Source organism: Monodelphis domestica, chromosome 1, assembly GCF_027887165.1.
Source record: "Monodelphis domestica isolate mMonDom1 chromosome 1, mMonDom1.pri, whole genome shotgun sequence".
Lineage (NCBI taxonomy): Eukaryota > Metazoa > Chordata > Mammalia > Didelphimorphia > Didelphidae > Monodelphis > Monodelphis domestica.
Window position 1 is genome coordinate 187,902,361 of NC_077227.1, and position 27,002 is coordinate 187,929,362.

At 36.9% G+C, this 27,002-nt stretch overlaps 1 protein-coding gene across 3 annotated transcripts in view; it reads right to left on the minus strand.

Annotated features, from left to right (window-relative positions):
- The window catches only part of MYO5C (myosin VC), a 147,893-nt gene that overhangs the window by 19,425 nt on the left and 101,466 nt on the right, over positions 1 to 27,002 (minus strand). For all 3 annotated transcript variants that reach the window (XM_007479964.3, XM_007479963.3, XM_007479967.2), the window contains 11 exons: positions 24,637 to 24,817; positions 22,301 to 22,394; positions 21,656 to 21,719; positions 21,472 to 21,552; positions 18,721 to 18,901; positions 13,988 to 14,081; positions 9,403 to 9,466; positions 7,962 to 8,130; positions 4,282 to 4,369; positions 2,859 to 2,957; positions 2,148 to 2,302 (listed from right to left, as the gene is read on the minus strand). In XM_007479964.3, the coding sequence (XP_007480026.1) occupies positions 2,148 to 2,302; positions 2,859 to 2,957; positions 4,282 to 4,369; positions 7,962 to 8,130; positions 9,403 to 9,466; positions 13,988 to 14,081; positions 18,721 to 18,901; positions 21,472 to 21,552; positions 21,656 to 21,719; positions 22,301 to 22,394; positions 24,637 to 24,817 (1,270 nt within the window). The remainder of the gene's footprint in view (positions 1 to 2,147; positions 2,303 to 2,858; positions 2,958 to 4,281; positions 4,370 to 7,961; positions 8,131 to 9,402; positions 9,467 to 13,987; positions 14,082 to 18,720; positions 18,902 to 21,471; positions 21,553 to 21,655; positions 21,720 to 22,300; positions 22,395 to 24,636; positions 24,818 to 27,002) is intronic.

Sequence of the window (27,002 nt, forward strand, 5' to 3'; positions counted from 1 at the left end):
AGAGAACCAACATATGGTTGCCCAGCATCTGTTGAAAGACCTTAGATGAGAGGCAATATATTATCTCTCAAGGGGGCCTATGCTACTATTAGGATTAATTAAGCCATAGGGTTAATGAGGACCATTTGGAGTAATTGGGATCTTAGCAACTAAGGACAGGGTAAAGAATAGTGGCTAAGGTTTCTTTAAGACCAGCCAGAATCTTGGGAAGGGTGCCTGTTGGAATTCTGGGCAGTGTGAAACAGTTGGGTTTCTAACTGCCAATGGACTCCTGGAGGTTTTTTCCCTAGAAGGAGTGCTGGCATTTCTGTTCCCTAGAACACTGAAAAAACCCAGTGGCAGGTGAAGGAGGAGAACAGGTTAGAGGGGAAAGGCTGGCAGTGGTTAGGGAGAGTGAATAACCAAACTGATTTAAAGGTGAAAGAGATCTAAGGAGACAGTAAATTTACTTATATAACTAAGAGGATTAGTAATTAGCATAGTTTATTTAGCATAGAGTCCAAAAATTAGTATAGATTAAGGAGTGATAAGAAGGTTGGGGGAGGGGGAGTAACCTGAGCAAGAAGCAAGTTCTAAGGAACTAGAGGGAAGTGGGTAAAAGTTAGATCCCCTTTTCGATTAGGGGATTAATCCTAATCTTCACAACTTTGTTTACCTATCCTTATCCTTCCTTAAACCTTTTGATATTAAATAAGGTGTTGGGTTTTTTTTTTTTTTTGTACAATCTGTCCCCAAACAGCCTACTTTCTGCCATATCTGACTAGCTCCAAACCAACTACACTGAGTCTCATTAGCCACAAGCTGTTAGGCAACTGCTTGATTGACTACAAGCAATAAAAAGATACTATATCCAATTTTCCCCCCTTAACATTTATACATTAAAAGTACTGGTCATTCTTATTTGCAACATTCTTGACTGTTTCTTATTTATAACATTACTTACTTTTGGATAGCTCTAATTTTTAGGAAGCCTTCATCTGCCTTTCTGCAACCCCTATTCATTATGTCTAGATCTTCTCTGTAAGGCCAAGAAAAACAAGTCTATGCTTTCTTCTTTGAGCACAACAATCTTTAAATTGTTATCATAATCATTCTATATTTTTCCTTTAGCTAAGAGAAAACTGAGTATTCATCTAACTAAAGGTATACCTATCATAAGATCTAACTAAAGGTATATGTATCAGTTTCTTTAAATCTACTTTTCTAAGTAAAACAAGACGTTTTTCACTAGATACAATAAGACATATTCCTCTAACAGTATACTTAGGAAGGGCTTGGATGACCAACAAAGATGCAGTAGGGTGGAAATGAAAAGTCTAGGTTAGTCTTAAAAACAATTGCTAGTACTAGAAATTATCTAGGAACATGTTTGTCTTATCCAACCCACTACCCACATAATAAATCTCATCTACAGTATCCTGAGAAGGAATTATCCAGCCTACTGGTAAAGATCTCTGGAGAGGGTCAAGTTACTAGCTCCTTGAGGCAACCCATTCTATTTTTCTCTTTACATTGAGTAGAAATCTGCCCCTTTCTATTGCTGTAACATATGAAATACTGCTGACAACCCAGGAATTAATTTTTTCCCCATCTTTGACTTGCCCTCTGGGGCTATGCCAAGAAAAAAAAATCCAATCTTTGCTTCTTCCATCTCCTCACGTAAAATTATAGTGACACTAAGTTAATGTAATGTGGATCAGGTGATTCCTTGATTAAATTGAAGAGTTCTTCAATCAAATTGATGGGACACAAGAAATTCCTAATGATTGGCTGAAGGAAGAATGAGCCACTCTCTCTTGAAGCCCATAAAAAAGCTAATCTCATTGAAAACAGTTGTCTTATTTCTTCCCATTCCCCAAGCCAGTGGGAGACTTCCTTTTGTATTTTAATTCCTCTTTTATATGTTCTCTTCTCTCTTTCATCCTCCAATTTCAATTTAATGATAATAAAAACAATAATAAGCTCATTTTCTTTATAGTTTACAAGTATTTTCTTCATCACAACACCATGAAGTTGAGTGTAAGCAGATGAAAAATTAGCCCAGAGAACCTGATGACTAAATCTTAGAGATGGAATTTGATATTTGAACCCAAGTCATAAACTAGGAAAGAGTTCCCAACATTTTTGTGAGGAAATGTTATTCCTACCTTAGTGACCCGCTTGATGCCATTAATGGTGATATTCATGAAAGACTTCAGCATGTTGGCATCATTTAGGGAGTCTGCATAACGCACACACATGAAGAGGATATGAGCTGGCAGGCCTGGAATCATATTCACAACCACACCACGTGGCTTCAGATCTGGGGGACAGGGAAGGGAAGAAAAGTAACATTTTCAAAGTATGAATTCATCTATTTAGTAATCTGTTCAATAATAGTTAATTTCTTTTAATGTGACTGGCTGCAAGGGTATTTGTTGTTTTTTTTTTCATGCTCAGAGTTTTGCTTACTCCTTCCCTGTTTTGTAGACATGGGGACCACTGACTTATCATGTTCTTTTTGTACCATAAATTCCCTCAATTTAAGGCCTGAGCAGGGTCTGAAGTCTTACATCATTCCATCTCCTCTCAAAAGTGGGGAGCTGCACACAAGCAGCTATGACATCCACTATAGGGAGTCTGTGAGTCGTGAGAAACTCTTAGGTAAGATTTGTCTCTTGGACTTCGTTCCTAGTTGGCCTCAGTCCCATGGCTAAATGGATAGAAGGGAGAAAAGGCAAGGGGAAGAACAATAAAGGAAGAAGATAGGACAGAATGTGAAGCATTTCTTTGGTGATCAATCCCTGACCATGTGGGTTTTGCCCAATATTTAAATTCCCAAATTTAATGAGAAAATACCAAGTCCCCAAGAAAGGTACCAAGAATGAGATTTTGCACGAGCTTGACTTCATCTTCCTTCTTATACTCCATCATTCCTATGTACTCCTTGGGTTCCGAAGAAGTATGTACTTCATTGGCTGGAAATAGAATCCCATAGTTAGAAAGCACACAAATCTACGTAAAAATGGAGATTTTGAACCCCAGACCTCAATCCCTAGAAGTCCTTGGTGTTTCCCAGAATTTCCTATAATCTCACATGAGTCCCCAGGTTGGCGAGGTCACAATTAATATTTAACTGGCAGTAATGCCTCCCTCTCCCTCTTCCATTCCATTGCAATGATGTAGTAAGTTAAGCATGGGGATTTTGAATTGGCTAATCAGCCATGGGCACATGGTTATTATTGTATATTTTCTTTATTCCTTGATTTCTAATAATCCTTAATAAACCTCATAAATATAATATTTTTATTACTAGATTCTAAATTAATTTTTACAATATTAAAAAATGAAATGATTGGAAACTACTTCCTCTTCCCATATTGTGGTTGGCTTGGATATGGGCACTCTCCAGCTTTCAGAGAGTCAAGGGCAAAGGCTTGGGAGAAGATTATAATTAAGGGGGTGAGAATCACAGATTTAGAGTTAATGGCACCAAAAGGCTCCTTTAATTCAAAACTGAACAAAAAGGAACAGAAGAGCCAGCAAATGTTGGGGAGAAGAGGGGGAGGGAGAATTCAGAAAAAGTCAGAGAAGCCATAGAAGGGGAAAAAAATCCATTCTGGGTTGTCAGCAGTGTCTCATGCAGTGAAAGAGTCAAGAAGAATGAAGGACAAGAGAAGGTCACTGAATCAATACTTCTTTCCACACTGTGCACACATGAGGAGGAAAACCTAATTATGTTGGGCAGCCAATATTCAGGACAAAATATCTATTTCTTTGATTTCTCCACCTCCTTCTAATTACATTTTTTGGAGGGTGTTCTCTGTGAATATGTATGTGTGTATAAGAGATTAAAGATGAAATGCAAAACAATTAATTTTAGTCCTTGTTTATTCCTCTGGTTTAAAAAATGTTTTGATAGAGGAAGAGGTTAAAATTATTATGTGGTTGTTCTTATGAACTGGTCAATTGGGTATCTACAGATATAGTAGGTTCTGAAGAGTGCTGGGTAGGATTTCCTTCCTTAGATATTTCCCTTCCAACCTATCAGAGCATCTGAAAGTCTATCATTAAGAATTTATTCCTTTTTAGTTATGAAGACTTTAAGAGTTATATACTAAAATGCAAATACAAAGAAAGGGCATCATCCTTAGCAGGCACTATTAGGGAATTTACTGAGAGCTAGCTGGGAACAAGGTCAACTGAAAATAGGAAAATAAATCCCTCTCCTTCCCTTCTCTCTCTCTTTTTTCTCTTTTCTCTCCCCCTCCCTCTCCCTCTATCTCTCCTTCCCACTCTTACCTTTCTCCATTGTTTTGGTTAGAGTTTTGATCTGGTCTTGCAGTTTTTTAATTATTCTATCCTTCATATCTAACTCTTCCTCAAGATCCTACAACAATAAAAAACATTTAATTATAAGCATTATATTTTTTAAGAATATGATTTCATTTGACCAAAAATGTTACATACCAAGGCCTGCTAAGCTCAGGCAGAAGGACTTAGAAAGTCAGCTCTTTGATGAATTTGAAATACAGATTGATCATTATTTATTCTACAAGATTTGGTTATACATAAATTCAAGAGCAGCACAAGCCTTCACAAGGTTATGATAAAAACATTTGTGAAGATTCTCCCCAACCCCATGAAAAATGAGGGGAGAAGACCAAGGACCAAATATTGTATAAACTCTGGCTGTACTTCTCAATACCTTTCTTTCCATCTGCATTCACAATACTCACTCTTATCCTACCCTGAGCTCACCATAATGGATAGGCTGACCAGATCAATGCAACCCCATCTTCACTATATGGTTCCCCTAAATGCTTCAGCGCAATTGCTGATATTGTCAAACTCCTTTTGATTCAACAGCCTCTTGCAGCCTTCATACCATATATATCATATATCTACATATGTGTGTTTATATATATACATGTATATATATGTATATATATATATATATATGTATGTATAATATGTGAGATAGTGTTGGCTTGACCCAGGGAGAAAGAAGCACCGAAGTAAGGCCGAATCTGTTTAACATAAGCAACAGATGGATGTCTGGAATTTCTCAAGGCCCTGGAAATGTTTGGGTTTTTGGTACTGCATTTTCATAAACAATGTTCTGTGGGAAAGAAATGCCTCCTAAATAAAAAAAAAGTGTAATGACTTAGCACTCTATCCTCTATTTCAATCAAAATCTATGGATAATAAAGTAAAGCTGTATGTAACTTCCTCCTGGCCCCACCTTAGTTCACTTCAGGGATGCAGACCCTGATGGTAAGTCCCAGAGCTGCGATATACCAGCTCTGGCACTTGTTATCAGGACTTCTTATCAGTATATCCCAATGCATCTATCTCTCAATAGATAGATAGATAGATAGATAGATAGATAGATAGATAGATAGATAGATAGATAGATGGATAGATAGATAGATACCTCCCAATATATCCCAGGGAAGAATTCCTTCGGGAAAGGAAAAAGTACTTAGGAAACTCAAAAGGAAGCATTTATCATTAACTCAATTCAAATCTCTCTAGTGATTCCACAGCTTTGGGAACATGATTATATTGAGCTTGAACCTCCCTCATGCAGAGATGGCAATGGGGGGAACCTGTATCTATCACTACCTATATAACAAGTCATTTAAATTCTCTGGCTCTCAAGATTGCTTATCTATAAAATGAAGAGGTTGGCAGCAGATGACTTCCATGATCCCTTCCAGTTCTGGATTTATGTCCTCTGTTGTGCAATAAGATATCTATATTCTCTGCCATCTCCATACCACCTAAATACTCCATTTCCTATACCATACTGATTTAAAAAAGTCAAGACTAAGTAGTAGCAATAACATCTTATATGTTTTCTGTTGGTGAAATATAGAATTTGTTTCCATTGGTCTAGGAGCAATTTGTGAGCCAGTTTCCCTGGTCCAGTGACTGCTTCCTGGACAGTGTTTGTTACCAATTTTTTAGAAGGATTAGGGCTAAAAAAAACCTTTCCAGATTTGGCTATCTTATTCAGAGCCCATGCCAGAGAAATGAAGGCACCTTGAAGGACAGAAAGATACAGAGATTATGGAGGCTCTCAGAACATTCTGAGAATCACTGACAAAGGGACACACTATATGAACTCACAGAAATATAGAGGCAAAAATACATTACCAAAAAAAGGTACAAATAGGAAAATCCATACTCCCTATCAAGTACACTCTGATATTGTCACAGACATATAGAGAACCATTGATTTATACATACATAAATACAAAAAACTCCCAACATACCCAACAGTGTGATATAGAAGTAAGAGCTTTAGATATGTAATTGAGTCCTAGAGTCAAATTTAAATTTCAGTGTTATATATATATATGTGTGTATGTATAGATAGATAGATAGATAGATAGATAGATAGATAGATAGATAGATAGATAGATAGATTCTTCTGAGAACTTGGAAAAATCACTACCATTTTCCCCTCAGGCTTCATTGTTTTTTTTTCATTTATAAAATGAGAGGATTGGACTAAATGATCTCTTGAGTCCCTTTTGATTCCAGATCTAAAGCTATATCAATAGAAAGTGATTAAGTTGTTACCCAAATATTCTCTTCCCTCTTAAAAAAACATTAAGATAAGGAAGCAGGTAGGTGGCTCAGTGGATAGAGAGCCAGGCTTAGAGATGGGAGGTTCTAAGTTCAAATCTGGTCTCAGATACTTATTAGCTGAGTGACTCTGGGCAATTCACTTAACCTCCATTGCCTAGTTCTTAGCACTCTTCTTCTGCATTGGAACCAAAACATGGTATTGATTCTAAGACAGAAGTCTCAAGGGTTTTAAAAAACATATTAAGATATACAGCCATACCCATGGAAGTCACCTTAAAATGTTTATGGATGAACACTCTTCACAGATTTCTAGGTGTCCCCTAAAGGGAATTCAGTAAGCAGCTTCATTTATGTGGAGAACTAGCCCACTGACTAGCTGCTAATGAGATTCTACCCCTATCTCAGGATCATCTATGGAAAAGGCTGTGGCTGACTCAATGTGTGCATTTAGAGTTTGGTAATTGACACACTATAGATCAGGTCTTGATTTCTTGTTTTGTTGATTATCTCTACTTTAGGAAGTGATGGAGAAAATTGTAATAATGCAGATTAAACTTAAAATGGTGTCATGTGCACCTCCCCCCCAATAGAAATAGAATTGATTATGAAACATTTACCAGCACTCCTCTTACTTATGGGCTTACCTACCTGATACCTACAGACCCCAGAATGGCTCTGAGACCAGAATCTATGAATATCTATGTAAGAAGGGAAAGAAGTATTTTAGGGACTTGCTGCCATAAAAGGTGTTTGCTTCTTTGGTGAATCAGGGATGATGTTTTGGGACATCTTGTTTTTAAGACAGCACTAAGAATCATAGAATGGTAGATCTGCAGTAGACCTTGGAGATTAATTCATCTGCTCCCCCCATTTTATAGATGAAGACACTGAGGACCAGTGAGGGGAGGAGTCTTGTTCATAGTCACAAAGTTAACTGGTGGTAGAATTAGGAATAGAAAAACAATTATCTTTCAAGTCCATTGTCCTCTACTCTACATCACACTACCTTCCTTCACTCCCATCAAGCCACCTCTTCACTTCAAGCAGGAGTTATTAACCTCTTTTGTATCATGGAGCCCTTTGGCAATCTGTTGAAGCCTATGAATATGTTTTTAGGCTCATAAAAATCATGTTTTTAAATGCATAAAATAAAATACACAGGTCTGCAGAGGAAGCCAATGATTAGTGGGAATAAAGATGTAATTATTTCCCTACCTAGCTCAAGGACTGACTGACTTCTACCTATATCCCTCCACCAGTTAAGAATCACAGAAATTACACAGAATTCTTATCCTCCACCTCAGCATTCCAAGGCATTCTCATCTTTGGACTGAGGTATACAAATTTTAAGTCTCACAATGAACAAATGCTAAAATTCTTACCTTGTTTTCCATATTGAGTCGAGAGGCTTCCTGTTTGAAACTGCTCTTTACTTCACTTTCTGTTTCAAATTTTTTCTTCAAGTGATCACTGGTTTCTTGCATTTCCCTAATGGTGCCGATTAATTTCTCTTTTTCTTTGGTGTATATTTCATTCTGGACTTCCATGGTTCTAAAGAAAAGGGAATTTGTACTGTTAGACCATCATAGTGAGCCCACTTATTAGGTCCAGAACGCATATTTACTTTGATGGAAAAGTCCTTCTGATGTTCCACTCAAAAAAAGCAGAACTATAGCTTGAAACTGGGTTTAGGAAAAGAAACTGAGAGAGTTTGGGCAAAAATGTATTTATTTCCTTGCACCTTTCTTATAACTCTCTGTTACAAGAATCCCTCAGTCTTCCACTGTCCCCCCTCCTAATTGTTTGTGTTATAATAATTATACATAATTATTATCACTATAATCAGTTAGTCAATGAGAATTGGTCAAGTTCCAGGGATGGTGCTAACCTCCTGGGATACAAAGAAAAACAAAAAAATAGTTTCTGCTCTGGAGAGGCTCACAGTATAATGCATAAGATAACAAGCAAATAACTACATAGAAATAAGATGTTAAGGATAAGTTTAAGACAGTCTCAGAGAGAAGGCACTAAGATTAAGGATGACCAGGAAGGCTTACTGTGGAGGTAGGACTTCAGCTGAGTCTTAAAGGAAATCAGAGAAGCTAGGAGGGAGAGTATTATTCTAGGAATGGGGGACAGGCAGTGAAAACATATAGAGTTGGGAGGTGGAATATCGTTGGGGAGTAAGATTTAAAGTGAACTAGAACATCAGAAGGGACCAGATCATGAAGGGCTTTAAAAGTTCAATGGAACATATTATATATTTTTAAAACTGCCATTCCTTTCCCTCCCTAGGAGTAATTCAATTAGCTACCTCAACAAACATTTATTAAGGACCTTCTGTGTACAAGGCAAAGAATTCAGAATGGAAGATAAAGAAAACAAAAGCAAGTGAAGAAGATAAGGGGGAAAATATCTTAGTATGGTACTCTGACAGCTAAAAAGAGGTGGGTACCATGTAGCTCCTTGGAGAGAGAGAGGACCAGAATGTCACTTAACTCTTTCCCATGTTAATTCAAGTCCTGGTTTGTCTATAATCCTACTAATGGAGTCATATGTGAAAAAAACCTCTTTCCTGGAAATAATTCACATCATTTTGTTTTGCTGGGGAAATTATTGACTCCTATATTGAGCAACCAATACCAAGTGTTGTACACATTGGATTCCACCAGAGGGCCACTTCGCTTCTTCATAGGAATGTATCCCTCTTCTGGTGTAGCCTAAAACCACAATTTATATAATGCCACAGTCCTCAATTCCTTGAAAATTTTGCTTTTCTTCATCTATTTAAGGGAGGAAAAACTACACAATCACAGAACTTACCTCCTTTGTATGCCTTCTTCTTCCAGGTTACGATGTAACTGACTAGATAGTTCTTCTATTTTTCCTATAATGAGAAGAATTTTAGTTCTTTCATTTGGGCACTGGTGACTAATACTATTTTTTATTTTTATTTATTTAATTTTATTTTTAAACCCATACCTTCCAACTTACAATCAATACTGTGTATTGGTTCTAAAGCAGAAGAGTGGTAAGAGCTAGACTGTGGGAATGAAGGGACTTGCCCAGGGTTACACAGCTAGGAAGTATCTGAAGCTAGATTTGAACAATGGATCTCTCTGCTCTAGGTCTGATTCTCTATCCACTGAGTCACCTGACTGTGCTTGGGAGTAATATTTTTTAAAACTTTTAATTAGATTCCCATGTATTATAACTGAAAAACTGTTTACATAACAATATTCACCAAGCATTTCCATTTCTTATATATTTAGTATTTATAAAATAACCAGTAAATAATTATAAATTCTACAAATGATGACTGTTCAAGTAAGACTTATGTGTCTATCATAAGGAAAGAAATCTTGATTTGACTCATTTTAAAATCATGGATGCACACATGAAGCTGTTTTTCATAGCTTCAAACCTTAAAGACAAAAACATCCATAATGATTTAAACAAATCCTATGTCTGGTAAATATTATCTTAGCTAAATAGGAATTTCTCCCATGTCTCTCTTCCTTGTGAAGTTTCCCCTGATTTATGTATCTAGAGGTGAGTCTTTCTTCCCTAAATGTTTATATTTCTATGTTGGACTTCTACCCATTTATCACATTATGTCTTAAATTATGATATTTTGTGAACATGCTTTATCTTTTTGCTAAACTGCAAGCTCTATAAAGCACAGGACATATTTTGGCTCATTTTTGTGTTTTATATGTTTTTAGTACCTTTATCAGCACTAAGTACTTAATGAATATCTGTTTAATTTAATATTAGCAAAATACAATAAATTTTACAAAGAAGAAACAAGAAGGAACTGCTGTTCTGGATCTGATTTTGACCAATAAAATGGAGCTGACTTCTTAAGAAGAAATGTTGGAAAGCTGCTAAAGAAGTGACCAAGTGACCATATCCTAGAATACAGGAAATTAAGAAGAGATACATTAGGCATATTTTGACACCAGTTTTGATACTAGAAAAGAGAATTTTAAAGAGATCAGAGAAAGCATACATGGGACCTTATGGTCTAAAATTCTAAAGGGGAAGTCTTTCCATAAGAAGGATGATGTGCAGTTAAGAATGAAATTCTAAAGACACAAACACAAACTAATTCATTGAGGAAGAAAAGTAGATGTCCAAGAAGATTAATGGAGTCGCACAGAGAACTCATCAATGAACTAAGATTTTTAGAGGCTTGTTAAGAAGGGAAAAGAGCAATTAACTGAAGGAAGATACAAAAGAATAACAGGACCTCTAAGAATGTTAAGAATTTCTAAAGCCCAGAACAAGCTGAGCCCTGTCTTTAATGACAAAGACAACAAAAAATACCTCTTATTTAAAAGCTTTTTAGGGGGCAAGGAGAAGATCAAAGAAGGAATAGGGCTGTTACATAGAATAGAATTATGTTAATGACAAAGAAGAGAAAGAAAGCAGTTCTTAATTTGCTTCTCTTTTCCCTGTGAAGAAGAACTCTCAGACTGGGAAACAAAAAATTTAGCAGATACTTGGAACCCAATAAAATTGTGGAGATGGTTATGGGGAGAAATAGGAGAATGTAGGGGAGAGAATAAACATTTATGTCACACCTACTATGACAACCCTGAGAGGTAAGTGCTCTTATTCCCATTTTACAGTTGAGAAACCTGAGACCAGGAGAGGTTAAGTAAATTGCCCAAGGTTACATAGTGTTTAAATCTAGATTTGATTACAGGTCTTCACTCCAGGCCCAATCTATTGTACCATCTACCTTCTATATAAATACATAAATTTGTTGTCATTTTAGTTGTATCCGGCTCTGTTGGGAGTTTTCTTGGCAAAGATACTGGAATAGTTTGCCATTTCCTTTTCCAACTCATTTTAGAGATGAGGAAGTGGAGGCAAACAGGGTTAAATGACCTACCCTGAATCACACAGGTAATAAATGTCTAAGACCAGGTATGAACTCAGGAAGATGAGTCTTTCTGACTCCAGGTCTAGCATTCTATTCATTGTGCCACCCACCTACCCCTAAAATACACAAAACAGCCATAAATAAGCCCTGAGTACTGAAAAAAATTAGATGAGACTTCTAGATCATAGTCAGTTGATTTCTGAAAGGCCATAGAGAAGGGGCAAGATAATGCAGGCAAAATAAGCAATAAAAATAAGCAAGAGATATTAGGGCTTTAATCTTTGTGATTTCTGTATGCTGTTAGGGTTCTCTAGTCTGTAATGCCAGGTCTATTTATTTAAAATTCAGGGTTCTTTCCCTTGTATTACAGTTGTGTCCCTGCCTTCATGGTTTTGTGACATCTGTGAGAGGAAAGTAGTGAGTGGCACCAAGCTAAAGTCCCGATGTGGAGGACCCCAAGGTCAGTGGCAGGCTTCACTGCTCAACAACTTAACTACACACATGTGGGATAAAGAGGCACTCCAAGGGCCTGGGGGTTTTAGCAGATGCCAGCTCAATAGGAATCTCACCTCTGTGACATGGAAGCCAAAGAAGTTAATAATTCTCATGCTTCACAGAACCTGGATGGATGGAGGAAGGAAGAAAGGAAGGATGGAAAGAAGGCAGGAAACAGGAAGTAAGTAAAAAAGGAAAGATGGAATGAAAGAAGGAAGGAAGGAATGGGGGGATCTTAGTCCAGAGAGGAAAGACTTGGTAGGGGACATTTGAGGGGGAAAGCTAGGGATATCAACTTCAAATATGTGAAAGGCAATCAAGGAATAGAGAGATTAGTCTAATTTTGCTTGGTCCTAGAGAGCAGAACAAGAAATGATGGTTATCTTTGGCTTAATATAAGGAAAAACAAATAAAGTGTCCAAGTGTGGACTGGGCTGCCTCAAGTAGGAGGGTTCTTTTCATACAGTTTTCAAACGAATGCAGAAGTTTTCCAAGACTATTCATTACTTCTCTGTTTAATTTGGGCCCAACTCATTGTTCATTTGCAATGTCTGTCCAACACACACACACAGACACGGATATACACATTTGCATACACTTAGATAAATTAGTCAACTTGGACTAAGCTGGATTTCCTTCATGAGAGAAGCCATTACATTTGATCTTTAGAGAACAAATGCCTTCTTTATATCAGTTTCTATCATCTTAGCATTAGATTATAAATTCCTCAAGAGCAATTCAACCTAGGACCATGGGAAATAATAAAGCATTATAGGGCAACAATTCTCATATTTTCTTCATCTCTCTCATACCCTTGATGGTTTCCTTGGTGTACAGTGCTCCAGTGTCTCCATGGATGGGAGGAGGACACGGCTGGGGTTAGAAACTGATATCAGGGAGAAAGGGACTTATAGATTTGTTCTCATATTATGTTCAAGGAGAAGGGACTGAAGTAAAAAAGTTGTTTTATTAGGAACAAGAAAAAACTTGAGTTGAGGAAATAAAGCAGAGGCACCCTCCCCTCCTTCCTATCACCCCCAAAGCATGAGCATAATCTATGAAGTTCCCTAGAAATTCACCAATGAACTCCAAAAACTTTCTGAAGGAAGTTTTAGGGAGAGTATCTTAGACATAAAGCAGATGGGCCAGAGAATATAATTCATGTTCAGAACAAAGTGGTCCAGTTTTGTTAGAGTATTACTATATGCAAGGTCTGGTACTTTTACTCATGTTAACAGTGAGGCAGCTTGAAGTAGTAAAAGGATCACTAAACTTGGGAGGGTCAGAAGACCAAGGGTCTTTAGTCTGCTAGATATATGACCTTAAACAAGGCACTTCATCTCTGCTATCCTCAGTGTACATACATACATATGTACATATATATATATTAATAGGAACAATACCTTATGTATAAATATATAAAAATTAAAAATATACAAATAGGAATAATACCTTATATATAAAATAGGGATAATAAACTAGTATTACATATTTTACATGATTATTTTAAGGATCAAATGAGAGAATATACATAAAACATATTGTAACTGTGAAGCACTATGTAAATGTAAGCTATTTATTACCAATCAATTATCCTCAACATTTTCCAATATGTTTTTCCTTTGTAAAGAAAGAATTCTTTATATGTAACTTTGCAGTGCCCAGATGATTTTTCCTAAAAGGGTTGTTTAGGATATGGGAGCAAAAAGAGTTTTCCTAGTTTAGCTGCTATACAGAAAATAAATAAAACTATGATTTCTTTATAGTAAAGGTTTCAGAAGATTAAAAGCTATGACATTCAGAGTTACAATTTTCATATTGCATAGCAGGAGCCATAATTTGGAACTCTTAAGAATTTTTCCTTCTTTTAGAACCTTACTAATGCATACACTTTAAGTTTTGTTTCCATTTGTTTTTCTTTGGTTTCAAATTAGGTTATCTCCTCTCCTCCCCACTTCCCTCTGTCATTTCCCTGTGGTAGAAAAGCATGTTTATTTTTTAAAAACATAACATCAAAGTTACCTCTCATTTTTTCACTCTGTTCAGTTAGACGGATTTCAAGATCCTGTTTCTGCTTCTCAAGTTCTGAAATCTGTTGTTTAAAATCTGGAATCATCTTCACAGAAGATTAAGGAAGGAACATTAGAATATTAACACAATTAAATAGGGACTAAAAGCATAAATAAATACCTGAGTTATTCTGCAAGAAAACTCGGGAAAATTTAAAGTTCTTTATGCAACTCAATATAAATTATTCTATTTGGCCAGTCATTTATATTTTCACCCTGCTCTGGACAATTTTTTTAAAACCCTTACCTTCTTTCTGTCTTGGAATCAATACTATGTATTGGTTCCAAGGCAAAAGAGTGGCAAGGGCCAGGCAATGGGGGTTAAGTGACTTGCCCAGGGTCACATAGCTAGGAAGTGTCTGAGGCCAGATTTGAACCTAGGACCTCTCGTCTCTAGGCCTGGCTCTCAATCCACTGAGTTACCCAGCTGCCCCCTCTGGATAATTTTTTTAAAAAGCCATAGGAAATAATAACATACTGTAGGATAGTAGTTCTCAATTTTTTTCCATCTCCATCACACTCTTAGTGGTTTCTTTGATATACTGTATCCCACACATCACTAAGGAAGGAAGGAGGCCAGAACTGAAGGAGGAAAATTTATATATCAAGAGGAAAGTGGCTTATGAGATTCCCATACAGTGTTCAAGAAGGGATTGAAGTAACACTACTCTACTAGGAATGAGAAGCATCTTAAAGTTGAGGGAATAAAGCAGAATTACCTTCTTCTTCTGTCCATCTCCCCAAAAACATGAGAACTAGTCTATGAAATGCCCTAGAAATTCACCAATGAATGCTTTTTTGAGAACCAGATGGAAGATCAGGAAGCTTTCTAGAGGGAGCTTTAAGGAGAGTATACTAGATATAGGATACAGCCTGAGCAAAGGTACAAAGGCCAGAGAACACAGAACATATTCAGAGGGCAGAGCGGTCTAGTTTGGTTGGAGTATCTATGTGTAAGGCATTGTAATTTTAGCAAAGATTTTTGCTTTAATGACATTGTTCTTACCCTCAAGAGTTTATGATCTATTACAGTTATCTTCTGAATTTAACGAAATGTTTCTCAATTTGAGAATCCTTCATTAGCAAAGAGGGCATGCTGTCCTACATCTGGCAATGAAGAGCGCCATACTACTACTATCCACACCTACATCTGGGGGATTTCAATTCATGACAACTTTCTGCCAAAGTGGGATAAGTGAAAATATTTCTCCCCTTTGCTCTATTGCCAATATATGCACTGACATCATACCCACTATTGGGCAGCCTTCCTGGACAAGTCTGGCTATGCCAATGATTTGTGAGAACAGGTATTTGGGTCTTGTTGTGTATATCTCCTCACATCACCTGGGTAAACCAAGCACTTCAGGTTTGTGTCTACATTTACAGAATCATATTACCAGAGAGTTACCTGTTCATGGACAGGAATCCATCTAAAACATCTATTTACCCAGGAGTTGCAAGATGCCTTGAAATAGTACCCACTTGGGGTCACTTTCCTTAGCTTGGAAATCCTATCCACCCACATTGCTAGTGACATAACCTTTTCTCCTTTAACTTAAACTCCTACTCCTGGGATGTTTTTTTCCCCTTTTTAATTTTTTTATAGAGTGCCCCTTTATATTCTGCTACACCAAGACTTCAAATGGGTACTTTTCTCCTCTGATGAAACAGTCTTAAACCCTTCCTGCCCAGGAAGAGTAATTTTGTGAGTATCAGCTGATAGACCTAGAATAGAAGACTTTTTGCCTCTTCTTGTACACCTCATGCTTAGCACAGTGCCAGATATATAGCAGAGACATAATAAATGTTTATTAACAGATAGCCTCTGCAGCTACATCTTCCTTAACACCAAAAAGGAAATTGCCTTTATTGCTTTAATATTGTTTAATAATTTAATATCTCTCTAGAGATTTTCTATTCTTTTACTGATTAAAAGTAACTAACAAACAAAAAAAATATTGTTGATCCTAAACCAAGTGATCACATGTAGTCTTTTAGATAGGTAACTACAACCATGATTTTTAGAAAAAGTTAGACCCAGATAGTAAACTGTATAAGATATCAATTACAATAATAGAATATTAACCATCATATTAGAAAGGATATAGTTTGGTCTATTAGAATATCATAGCAACTAACTAGATTAAGAACTTGTATTGGAGGAAGAAAAACTTTAGATCTCTGTAATTATCTAGGGAAGTTGAAACTCAAGCAGCAGGAAATAAGCTGTGCTCATCTGGAATGGTGAGTGCACAGCTAGCCTTATGAGATGATAGGAAAACAGTCTTGGTATATCTAGGTGTTATTTGGTCTTGTGAAGATTTATACCCAGTATAGGTTCCTCAGAGTCCTATGATCTAAGAGGCTTCTCTGACTTAACTTCCCCCAGAGTTAGTATGATGTCACTCAACTGCTATCTATAAGATTAAGTTTCTTTAACAATATCTTATCTTAACTCTGTACTAGAATTTATTAATTCTTATCAAATGTTATCAAATTGTTACCAAAATGTTATAACATGTTTTTAACATACTCTGAACATTTTGTTTTGTTAATCACTTATAATAATTAGCTGTCAAAAGTCTATAAAATGAACTGTTGAATATCTAAACAAGGTCTGTTGCTACAAACTGGGAGTGGTGAGACCTCCAACTCTAATTTGCTGTAATTAAAAATGAATCTTCAGCTCATAATGATGGCCCAGATATTTCTTTATTTCTAACAATACCCAAGACTTTTTATCCCCAGCTGCCTTTTTGTAGGCAAACATAGTGTAGTGGAGGTTACAGTGGATTAGAGACACATGGGCACCAAAATTAGAATATTTGGGGTGTATTCAAGACTTCATTGTACACAAGTCATCTAACTGCTCAGGTTCCATTCCCTAATTTGTAAAAATCAGGAAAATAATGATGGCATAGCATTGTAGGCTTTACCACTTACTAGCTTGCACTGTGTGCAAATCATTTAACCTTTCCAAGATTCACTTTCTTTATCTCGGGATTAAACAGGATAACAACAGCTGCATGGCTCATGCCATAGGTTGTTGGAAGGAAAGGGCTTTGCAAACTATAAAGTATATATAATTATTGTATATGTTATAAGTATCTATAATTATAGTATGCATTATATATAATTACTATATACATTGTAAATATGCAGATACTATTATATATGTACATACATTATATGTATAATTGTGTATATTGTAAATATATATAATTATTGTACATTTTAAGTATGCATAATTATCATATATGTTGTAAGGATGCACAATTATTGTATATATTGTAAATATGTATGATTACCATACACATTGCTAGTATGTATAATTATTATACACACTGGAAGCATGTATAATTATTGTATGCATTGTACATAATTGTTATATATATAAGTATGTATAATTATTGCACATATTTTATGTATGTATAATTATTGTGCCTCATATAAGTATGTATAACTATTACACTAAATATAAGTATGTTTAATTATTGTACATAGTGTAACATGCATAATCATTGCATGTTATAGGTATAATTATTATGCATATTTTAAGTATGTATAATTATTGTATATGTTGTATGTATAATTGTTGTATATATTGTACATGTGTATAATTATTGTCCATATTATAAATGTGCATGATTATTGTACATAGTGTCAGCATGCATAATTAGTGTATCATAAGGATAATTATTGTACACATAAGAGTTGTCATAGATATGTGCCAAACCTGAAATTTAACTTATACAACCATATCTTTACTTTTCAAACATCTATCCCCAGAATGCCATATGTGCTTTGCCTTCAAAATATTCACATCAGAATATTTTCTGTGACCTTAGGACATGCTGTTCCATTAGACACTGCCCACTCCAATCAGTCTTCCCCTCATTTCCCTGCTACATTTCATCCTGTTTATCTTCCTGATATTTTGTCAATTTTTGTGGGGGTTATGACAAATTAAACCTATGAAAGAAGAAAGCCTCCTATACTTTGTTTCCCCTCCATCACTACCCTGCCCCCTCCCATTTATTGTTTTTTTTTCCTTACAGTGGAATAAGGTCTTTGGGAACTGAAGTGCTCACCAACCAAAGGTTAATTACTTTTTCTCACCCAATTATTTAGTTTATTGAAAAGGTAATTTATGTCAAGTGCTTTATTTCTGAGTGTCTGGGGCCACAATGACATGAACGCAGCTGAGCAAGTAGGGATCATAGCCCATAACACAGTGATGCAACCAAATAACACTGTATGAGGCAGAGAAGTTGTATGACACAACCTGCAATTTTCTGATGCCTTAGCATCTTTCTGATGCCTTACCTACTTACTTTTGGACAGTCTCCACCATTTCTGACTTAGGCTAATGCTGATAGCCATTTTGTGACTTGCCTAGAGACTGCATCTGTTATCGCTCAGAGACAATCACTCTTGCTTTATCCCAGCATGGAATTCTGGATACCATTTCGGATCACAGCTTGGACCATATTTTTTTCCCTCTACCTGTAAGTCAGCCTCTTTCCTACAGGCTTATTAATTATGCTCGGTCACTGACATGTCTTTGCCCTATTCCTGTGGGGAGCAGAACCCAACACCAAGGGACTATTTTATTTCACCCTAGAACAGGAAGAAATGGTGGCCTGGATGCTCAATGATGACATTACTAGACTGCAAATACTATACCATGTTTTCAGAGGTCAGTCTGGTAACTTCATGACGGATGCTCTCATTGATGTCATTTTCTTCCCTAAATAATTTTTGCAAGTGGTTAATTTCTTGACTGAGGTGCTCTACTTTAAAGTTCAGCGCTTCAATCTCTTTTTCATAGTTCTCCTTCTGAGACTGGAAATGGCTCTCCAACACTCTGTCAAAGAAAGGGGCAAATATTTAAGCCCTCGCGGTGTGTCAGGCATTGTGCTAAGTTCCAGGGGCCCCCAAGACAAAAATGGAATAATCCAGTGATCAACAATGAAATGATATTCTATCCAGGGAAGTAACCGAGATATGAAATAATTACTGGGGAAGGAAGCATCTATGGACAGGAAGATCAGAAAAGCTTCATGAAAGAGGTTTCACAAGATGAATTCTAAAGGAAAACTAGGAATCTTAAGAGTGAGGAGGGAGTCAATTCTAGGAAAGGGGAAGTGGCCCATACAAAGGCACAGAGATGGGAATGAGAATGTGGACCACAGATTATATTAAGGGTAGTAATGAGCCTAGAAAGGTATAAGGCTGGAACAAAAATGTGAGGGCTTTCAATGCCAGACAGAGGAGCTTCTTTTTATCAGAGAGGCAATTAAGAAGCCAATGTAGCTTTTTGCCTAGGGGAGTGACATGGCCAGACATGTATGTGCTTTAGGAAGAATATACCTGGGGGCAGCTGGGTGGCTCAGTGGATTGAGAGCCAGATCTAGAGACAGGAGGTCTTGGGTTCAAATCTGGCCTCAGACATTGCCTAGTTGTGTGACCCTGGGCAAGTCACTTGATTCCCATTGCCTAGCCCTTGCCACTCTTCTGCCTTGGAACCAATACATGTTTCCAAGACAGAAGGTAAGGGTTTAAAAAAAAAGAATATATCTTTTGGTAGCTATGAAGAGCATAGACTGGAGAGGGGTAGTACATTGTTTAGTCTTCAGTGTTCATGCTTTTGCTCCTGAGCATATTGTAAGGAAAACTAAACTCAGAGTCAAGAGACCTGGGTTGGAATCTCAGCTTTACCACTAACTAGCTGTGTGATACGAGGTAAGTCGCTTTACCTAGAATTTGTAAAAATGGAGATGGAGAGACAGTGCTGTATAATGGATAGAGTTCTGGGCTTGGAGTCAGGGAGATCTGGGTTCAGATCTTGCCTCTGACACCAATTGTGTGGATGTGGATAGGTTTGGCCAAATTTGGTGAAAGGAGTTTTCCCACATTGGGAATGCCCACATAGAGAGAATCACAACTTAACGATATTTTAAATGGAGATGCTAAAACCTGTACTATCTACCTCAGGACGGCATGAGAATTAAATGAAAAAATATGTGTATTTTGTAAATATAAAATACTATCTCTTTAGGCTTTAATTAATAGTGTTAGGGACTATGATTTCATTGTAGGGATTTCCTAGATGAGGAAATTGCTTCCACCAATGCAATTTCAGTGTCCTACAGTCTTAGAGCCAGGACTGTAATCCAGATCTTTCATGACTTAGATGCCACCTCTCTATCCACTATGCCAAACTACCTTCCATTATTACTACTAATTATGTAAATTCAGTGAGATTATGTCAGAATCAAAGGCCACAGCATGGATCATGCCTCAGAGGGCACTGATTTGGGCCATTAACTAGCATTCTTCAGTAACAGGCTCAGAATCATTCACTGTAAGATTACAGGTTACTTTTTTAGAATTTTAAGAATCATGTGATCTTCATCAGTGTGAGCAAAGTCCCCTCAGGGTTAATGAGATACTTTTATACCTTAGGAGACAACTTTTCATGAATTGGTGAGGCCAAAAAAAAAAAAGCATCATCACCATTTGGGTGATAAGCCTTTACAAACTCTTTACTTTTTGTTAAATGCTTTGTTTGGCCACACCAATGTTTTTCTTTAGTCTTTACTTCCTGACTTAGTGTCAATCCTTTTTTTAAAAACTCTTACCTACTAAATATTGTTTCCAAGGTAGAAGGCTAAGGCAATTGTAGTTAAGTGACTTGCCCAGGATCACACAGCTAGAAGGTGATAAGGCCAAATCTAAATCCAGGTCCTTCTGTTTTCAGATCTGGTGCTCTATCCACTGTGCTTCCTAGCTGCCCCCACAGCAATTTATGAAGACTATCTACTGTTATTGTTTTCTTTTTCCTTGGTTCCTCCCCTTTCTGTATTAGTTACAATTCTAAGACAGAAAGGCAAGGGCTAAGCAAGTAGGATTAAGTGACTTGCTCAGGATCACACGCTACACAGCTAGAAAGTGTCTGAGACCAGATGTGAACCCAGGACCTCCAGGCCCCTGGTACTCTATCTACTGTGCTATCTAGTTAGCTCTGAAAAATATTTGTTAATTCAAAGAGAAGTTGGCTGTCTGTATAAGTGGAGAGAATGTTCACACCAATGAAATGAGGTTCTTGAACTACTGTAATAGATTTTGAATACATTAAATCTTCTGTTTATATGTAAGATTTTTATTTCCTGACGTATAAGGAAGATAAGGGAGGAATAGAGGAGGAGAAAAAGAAAGAGGAGAAAGAAAAGAAAGATGAGAAAGAAGAAAAAGGAGGATTTAGAGGGGGAGACAGGTGGAAGAAGAGTAAGACAAGGATGAGGAAGAAGAAAAGAAAGAGTAGGAAGAGAAAAAGGAAAATGAAAAGAAAAAGAAAAAGAGGAAAAAAGAGGGAAGATTAGCAGGAGGAAGTCATAGAAAGAAGATGAGGGCAGTCTAATTGGTCTTCCTGACCTTGTTGCTTTCTTTAGGCCTTCATATGCGAACCAAAGTTCTCCATCTTCATTTAAATGTTCCAAATCTTCCACAGAAAGTCTGGAAAATAGAACAAAAAAGGAAATTAATGACTTACCCCCTTTATATTTTCTTCTTTCATCATTTTTAAATGTCTTAGAAATGTTAAGTGGTGTTAGTTTACCTGCTTCTTACATCTTCAATGTCATAGCTTTCCAGAAGTTGCCTGGTAATTTCTGACATTTTTTCTGAAAGGAAAATCAAAGTATAAATAGCTGGGAGACACAAGGGACCTGGAGTTAGAAAGACTTGAATTCAATTCCAGACTCAGATACTTAACTAGCTGTGACCCTAAGCAAGTCACTTAATTTCTGTCTGCCTCAGTTTCTTCATTAGGAAAATAGGGATAATAATAACAAAAATACCCATTTCCTATGGTGATTGTAAGGCTTAAATGATATATTATTTTTATTATTTTTTTAATTTGGAATTTTAAAAAATTGATTAATTTACAATATTTTCCCATGATTCATGTTCTTTCCCTCTCTCCCCCCATACCCCTCCCATAGCCAATGCACAATTCACATGTGAATTTTCACATGTGAATGATATAATATTTTAAAAGAGCTTTGCAACCTTTAAAGTGCTAATGGTAATGCAGGCTTGCGAGTTTTTCCTATCCTTTCCTGTCCCAGCTCTCTATCCTCATATAGACAAACTATTCATTAAACAATAACATGGTTCAATGCTCATGAAGTATCTAATTTCCACAACTCCACAGTAAACTAATTTCCTTGCAAACAAACTAAGTGACTGGCGTTGCCATTACCTCTCATTTCTCGTTTTTGTGACTGGACATGTTTCTCCACATTTATCTTCTGTGTTTGAAGTAGTTCTATCTCTTTCTGGAATTCACCAATCATCTGGATTATAACAATGACCAAAATTTTTTTTAAATTAGATTTGTTAAGGTCCTGGAGACATAAGATGCAAATACATCTTAAAGGAGTGTTAAAAACCTACTGCTTATAAAGTTCAACATGAAGCACTCTGGCAATATAATCCCTAGGCCAGTGCAGATAAAATTGTTTAATTATTCAAACTGTGTTTTGTAAATATAAATCTGGTTTGGTCGTGAAGAATAAATAACAAAAGGTTTTGCCCAAATAAAGTCAGTTTCACTAACAATTATTAAACATTATTTAACAACTGAAGAATAGACAGAGAAGGGAGAAAAAGTCACAAGGGACATCCCATGTGGAACACATAAATGTACACTTCTACATCCTAACCAAATACTCTTTCAGGGATCAGGAGGTGTCATAGGAACAAAGACATGGGGAATGCTATTATCTTCTTAATGGCAACTTTGAATTTCAGTCAGCACCATGTGCAACCACTATCCTTACAACATGTAGTATACCAATTATGCATACTTACAGTATGTACAGTAATTATATATACTTTACAGTTTACAAATCACTTTCCTTCTAACAACTGTAAGAAGGTGGAGGCAGACCTCTATAAAGTGAGAGCCCTATATACCTGCTAGTTTTTCGTATTTAAATGTTTCTGTTGGTTTTTGTTTAGTAGCTAGGAATGCTAACATGAACAAGGTAGGCTAGGCTTCAGTTCAAGCTAAGACATTCAGAAACAGTGACATATAAGGACCACTGTAAAAAGCAAAAGAAATCACAGGCTTGTAGACTCAGTATCTTTGCGAAGGAAATCCCAAATGGAGTCATGAAGAATCAGATATGATTGAAAAATGCCAGAACAGAGACCTTGTGCTGGAAGAGACCTCTGAGGCACTCCAAGAGGACTCCTGACCACAAGAAATTCTAGTCTCCATGATTAGGGTGGAGGGTTGGGTGAGCATCAGTGGGGTAGGTCTAGCTAGAAGAAATAAGGGCTGGGAATCTAGCTAGGGAAGAGGAATTTGGCAGAAAGGGGAAGCCGAAAAAGATGAGTTCCATATGAGTATCAGGGCAAAAAAGATCTAGAAAGTTACCTTAGGTATAGGCAGGTAAAAGATTGAATCCAAGAAAGTTAGGTAGGGCAGGAAGAATCAAGCAGGTAGCATAAGTGTAGCCAGGCAGGGTCTAGAATCAGAGACTAGAGAGTTAGTAAAAATAGGGCGAGTCAGCAGGAAATAATAAAAGCAAACTTTCATAACAGAGTAGACAGAGGTTTTCTTTACTCTGCCCTCTTTCTTCCTCCCTACTATGTGTGGAGTCTTTTCAGAACAATGGAGGTACAAACTGATGTCAGAGAGAGACAGACCTGAAGGTACAACTTACTCCTGAATAAGGAAGGAAAGTAAGAGCCTCTGTTGAAGTACTTAGACTATATTTAAGAGAATATGGAGGCAGCTAGGTGGTATAGTGGATAGAGGGTCAGGCCTAAAATCAGGAAGATCCAAATTAAAATTTGGCCTTAGAAACTTACTAGCTATGTGACCCTGGGCAAGTCATTTAACCCTCTTAGTCTCAGTTCCCTCATCTTTAAAATGAACTGGAGAAGGAAATGGCAGATCACTTCCATATCTTTGCAAAAAACAAAGCAAAACAAAAGAACTCATGGAGTCAGGACTGAAAATGACTAAACAATATAAGAAACCATCAAGGTACTTTTGATTCCAAGTCCAGAATGCTATTTATTATGCTACTCTCAAACTATCTGTAGGGTATAAACCTTTGATTGTTTTTCAAATAACTTGAAAAACTAACTTTTTTTTTAAAGTCCTTAATTTCTGTCTAAGAATCAATAGAACAGCAATTCTAAGGCAGAAGAGCTGTAAGGGATACTAGTCTGAATTAGGTGACTTTCTCAGGGTCACACAGCTATTAAGTGTCTGAAGCCATATTTGAACCCAGGCCTTCCCTTCTCCAGGCCTGGCATTCGATCCATGAGCCATCTACCTGCCTCCCCCACTCCCAATCAACTTTTTACAACACAAGAAAACACCTAACGACAAAATGCTAGCTTTAAGTCAACTTTAAGGTGTTATACTTTGTGTTAATCAACAAAGGAAAGCATTTTCTCCTTTGGCTTTATAAAGGATTCCATTTTATATGTTTCTATGAATTAACTATGAAATCAATAATGGCACATTTACTATTTATACTTTCATCTATAGTGCAGATGTGAGATCTCCATTTCTACCTTTGTCTGCTTGGTCAGGTGGGCCACTTCTCCCTTCAAGCCACTGGAAATGTTTTGTTCTTCTTCCATTTGATGCTGGAGTTGCATTTTCTCTTCTTTTAGAGTCTTAATTTCTCCCTTCAAAGAGTGAATCTGTTTGTCATAGTCTTGTTCTTTTAGCTCAAAACTTTTCTCAAGAATTCTGTGTTGTAAGAGAGAAAGATAAAATATTTAGGGTTTCTGTTAGCTCCGGACCAAAACAATAGGTCATTTGGTAAACCCAGAAGAAGACAGGGTTGGGGCAGCTAGGTGGTTCAGTGGATTGAGAACCAGACCCTGAGATGGGAGGTCCTGAGTTCAAATCTAACTGGAGACACTTACTAGTTGTGTAAACCTGTGCAACTCACTTAGCCCCTATTGCCTGACCCTTGCCCCTGTCTGTCTTGGAATCAATACAATACAATACAAAACAATACAATCAATACAATTCATTTCAAGACAGAAGGTAAGGGTTTTTTTTTTTTTTAAAGAAGAAGGCATGGCAAAGAATAGTGTAGCTAGAACCTGCTGTGATATTCTGAATATGCATATTCACAAGGTGTATTCTCTCCCTCCCTCCCTAAAGTTCTCTCTTTCTCTTTCTCTCTCTCTCTCTGGTTGTCTCTCACCTTATCCTTATATCTTCTGATCCTAGCAAATCTAAGACAAAATTGCAGAGAAGGTGCCATATTGGTTAGGAAGGAAGAGTTTCTTCACTTTACAGTTCCCCCATACCAGTGAAATGACAAGTTTAGTCATTATCCCTAACCCATTTAGGAGAAACAATTTTTTGAAGGTCAGACATGCTGAGTGACTAGAACAAAACAATCAGAGGTCTTGCAGCTTAGTCTCCTAGCCAGAAGGACAAATGACTCAGTCAGGATTTTTTTTTTAGTGCCTCAAATGGCCTGTCATTCCATTTCCCACAAACATACTGCCTGAAAAAACACTTCTAAATGGCCTGAGATCTTCATGAAATGTCAAGATCTTAATGTTTCTTTCATGAGATCCCCAAACAATGATTTGAAAATGTATTATTCAAGATAAATGAATTAAATATAAATGTCATAGCTCTTTTACTACAATAAAATAAGTTTCTATATTCATTGTCACTTTCTTATCTCTTCTGTGATACTGGCCCTAACTGAGAATTTCCTTTCCTATCCATCATTTGCCTTCCTTCAAACTTGCATTCTAGGAACAAGATATTTCCTTCTCAAGGTTGACTTTAGAAATTAGCCAAATAAAACATTCAACTGTGTAGAGAGATTATAGAATCTTTTCTTCTTTCTTTTCTTTTTTTTTCAGTTACATGTAGAAATAATTTCCCATCTGATTCTAGTTAATCATCTTAACTCTAAGTAGAGTTAGTAGACTGATGACTTTCTGGGAAAACCCTACCTTTGCCCAGACCTTCCACCTCCATCCCTTTCCTTGGCAAATCTTTTATGAGTTCAAGTGCCCAGAGGGCAAATTCAGTGTTGAGGGAGAAAGTGCTTGCTTTGGGAGGCTGGACAGAGGAGTAGAGCATAAAAAATATATCTTTGGGAGCTGGGAAGAGGGGGAATAGAGCAGTTCCCTGAGTGTTGGCTCTACACATGTGCCACATCTTCACCAATGCTGCCCTATGCCATAGCTTTTGAAAAAAAATTAGTCTGACTTCTGAAAAGGGCCCAAGTGGATGGCTTTGAAGGCAATGCATATTGGCAAAGAGATACATACTAAGATGGGTCTAGATGGGGCTGAAGTCTCTAGGGACAGTACACATTAGCAGGGTAACTGCATCTAAAAGGACTGTTGAGTTTTCTGAGAGTGTCTTCTCTTTCTGAGGTGGGTAATCACTGAAGGAAAGAGAATACCTTCAGGAGGCAGATAGCAATGGCGCTCTCACTCTGAGGCACTGAGATTATCATTGCCCAAGAGTCTGATGGTGTTTGACACACAGGGGTTTCCAAGTAATTCATCAACATGAACAATGGCATGCACGTTTCCTCCATGGGAAAATACAGGAGATGTGTCCTTCCTGATTGTCCTCTCCAAATGTAAGGTATACCAGCAGAGTGCAAAGGTACACACAGAATGGAAGTGCAGGAGTCAATTTAAGTAAAAATAACATTACAATGAAATTAAATCGTAAGCTTTGTGAGAGCAGTGCTTTTTGCCTTTTTGTATCCTTGGTGCTTAGTACAGTGCCTAGCATATAGCAGTACTTAGTAAATGCTTATTGATTGATCTTTACAGCTTAAGCATACTAACTCCAGGGACCTCCTTACGCACAGCCTAGCATAACAATCATGTCTGTTATTTAGGGTCAATGATATTTGCTAAAATATTTGAACTAAAATTTT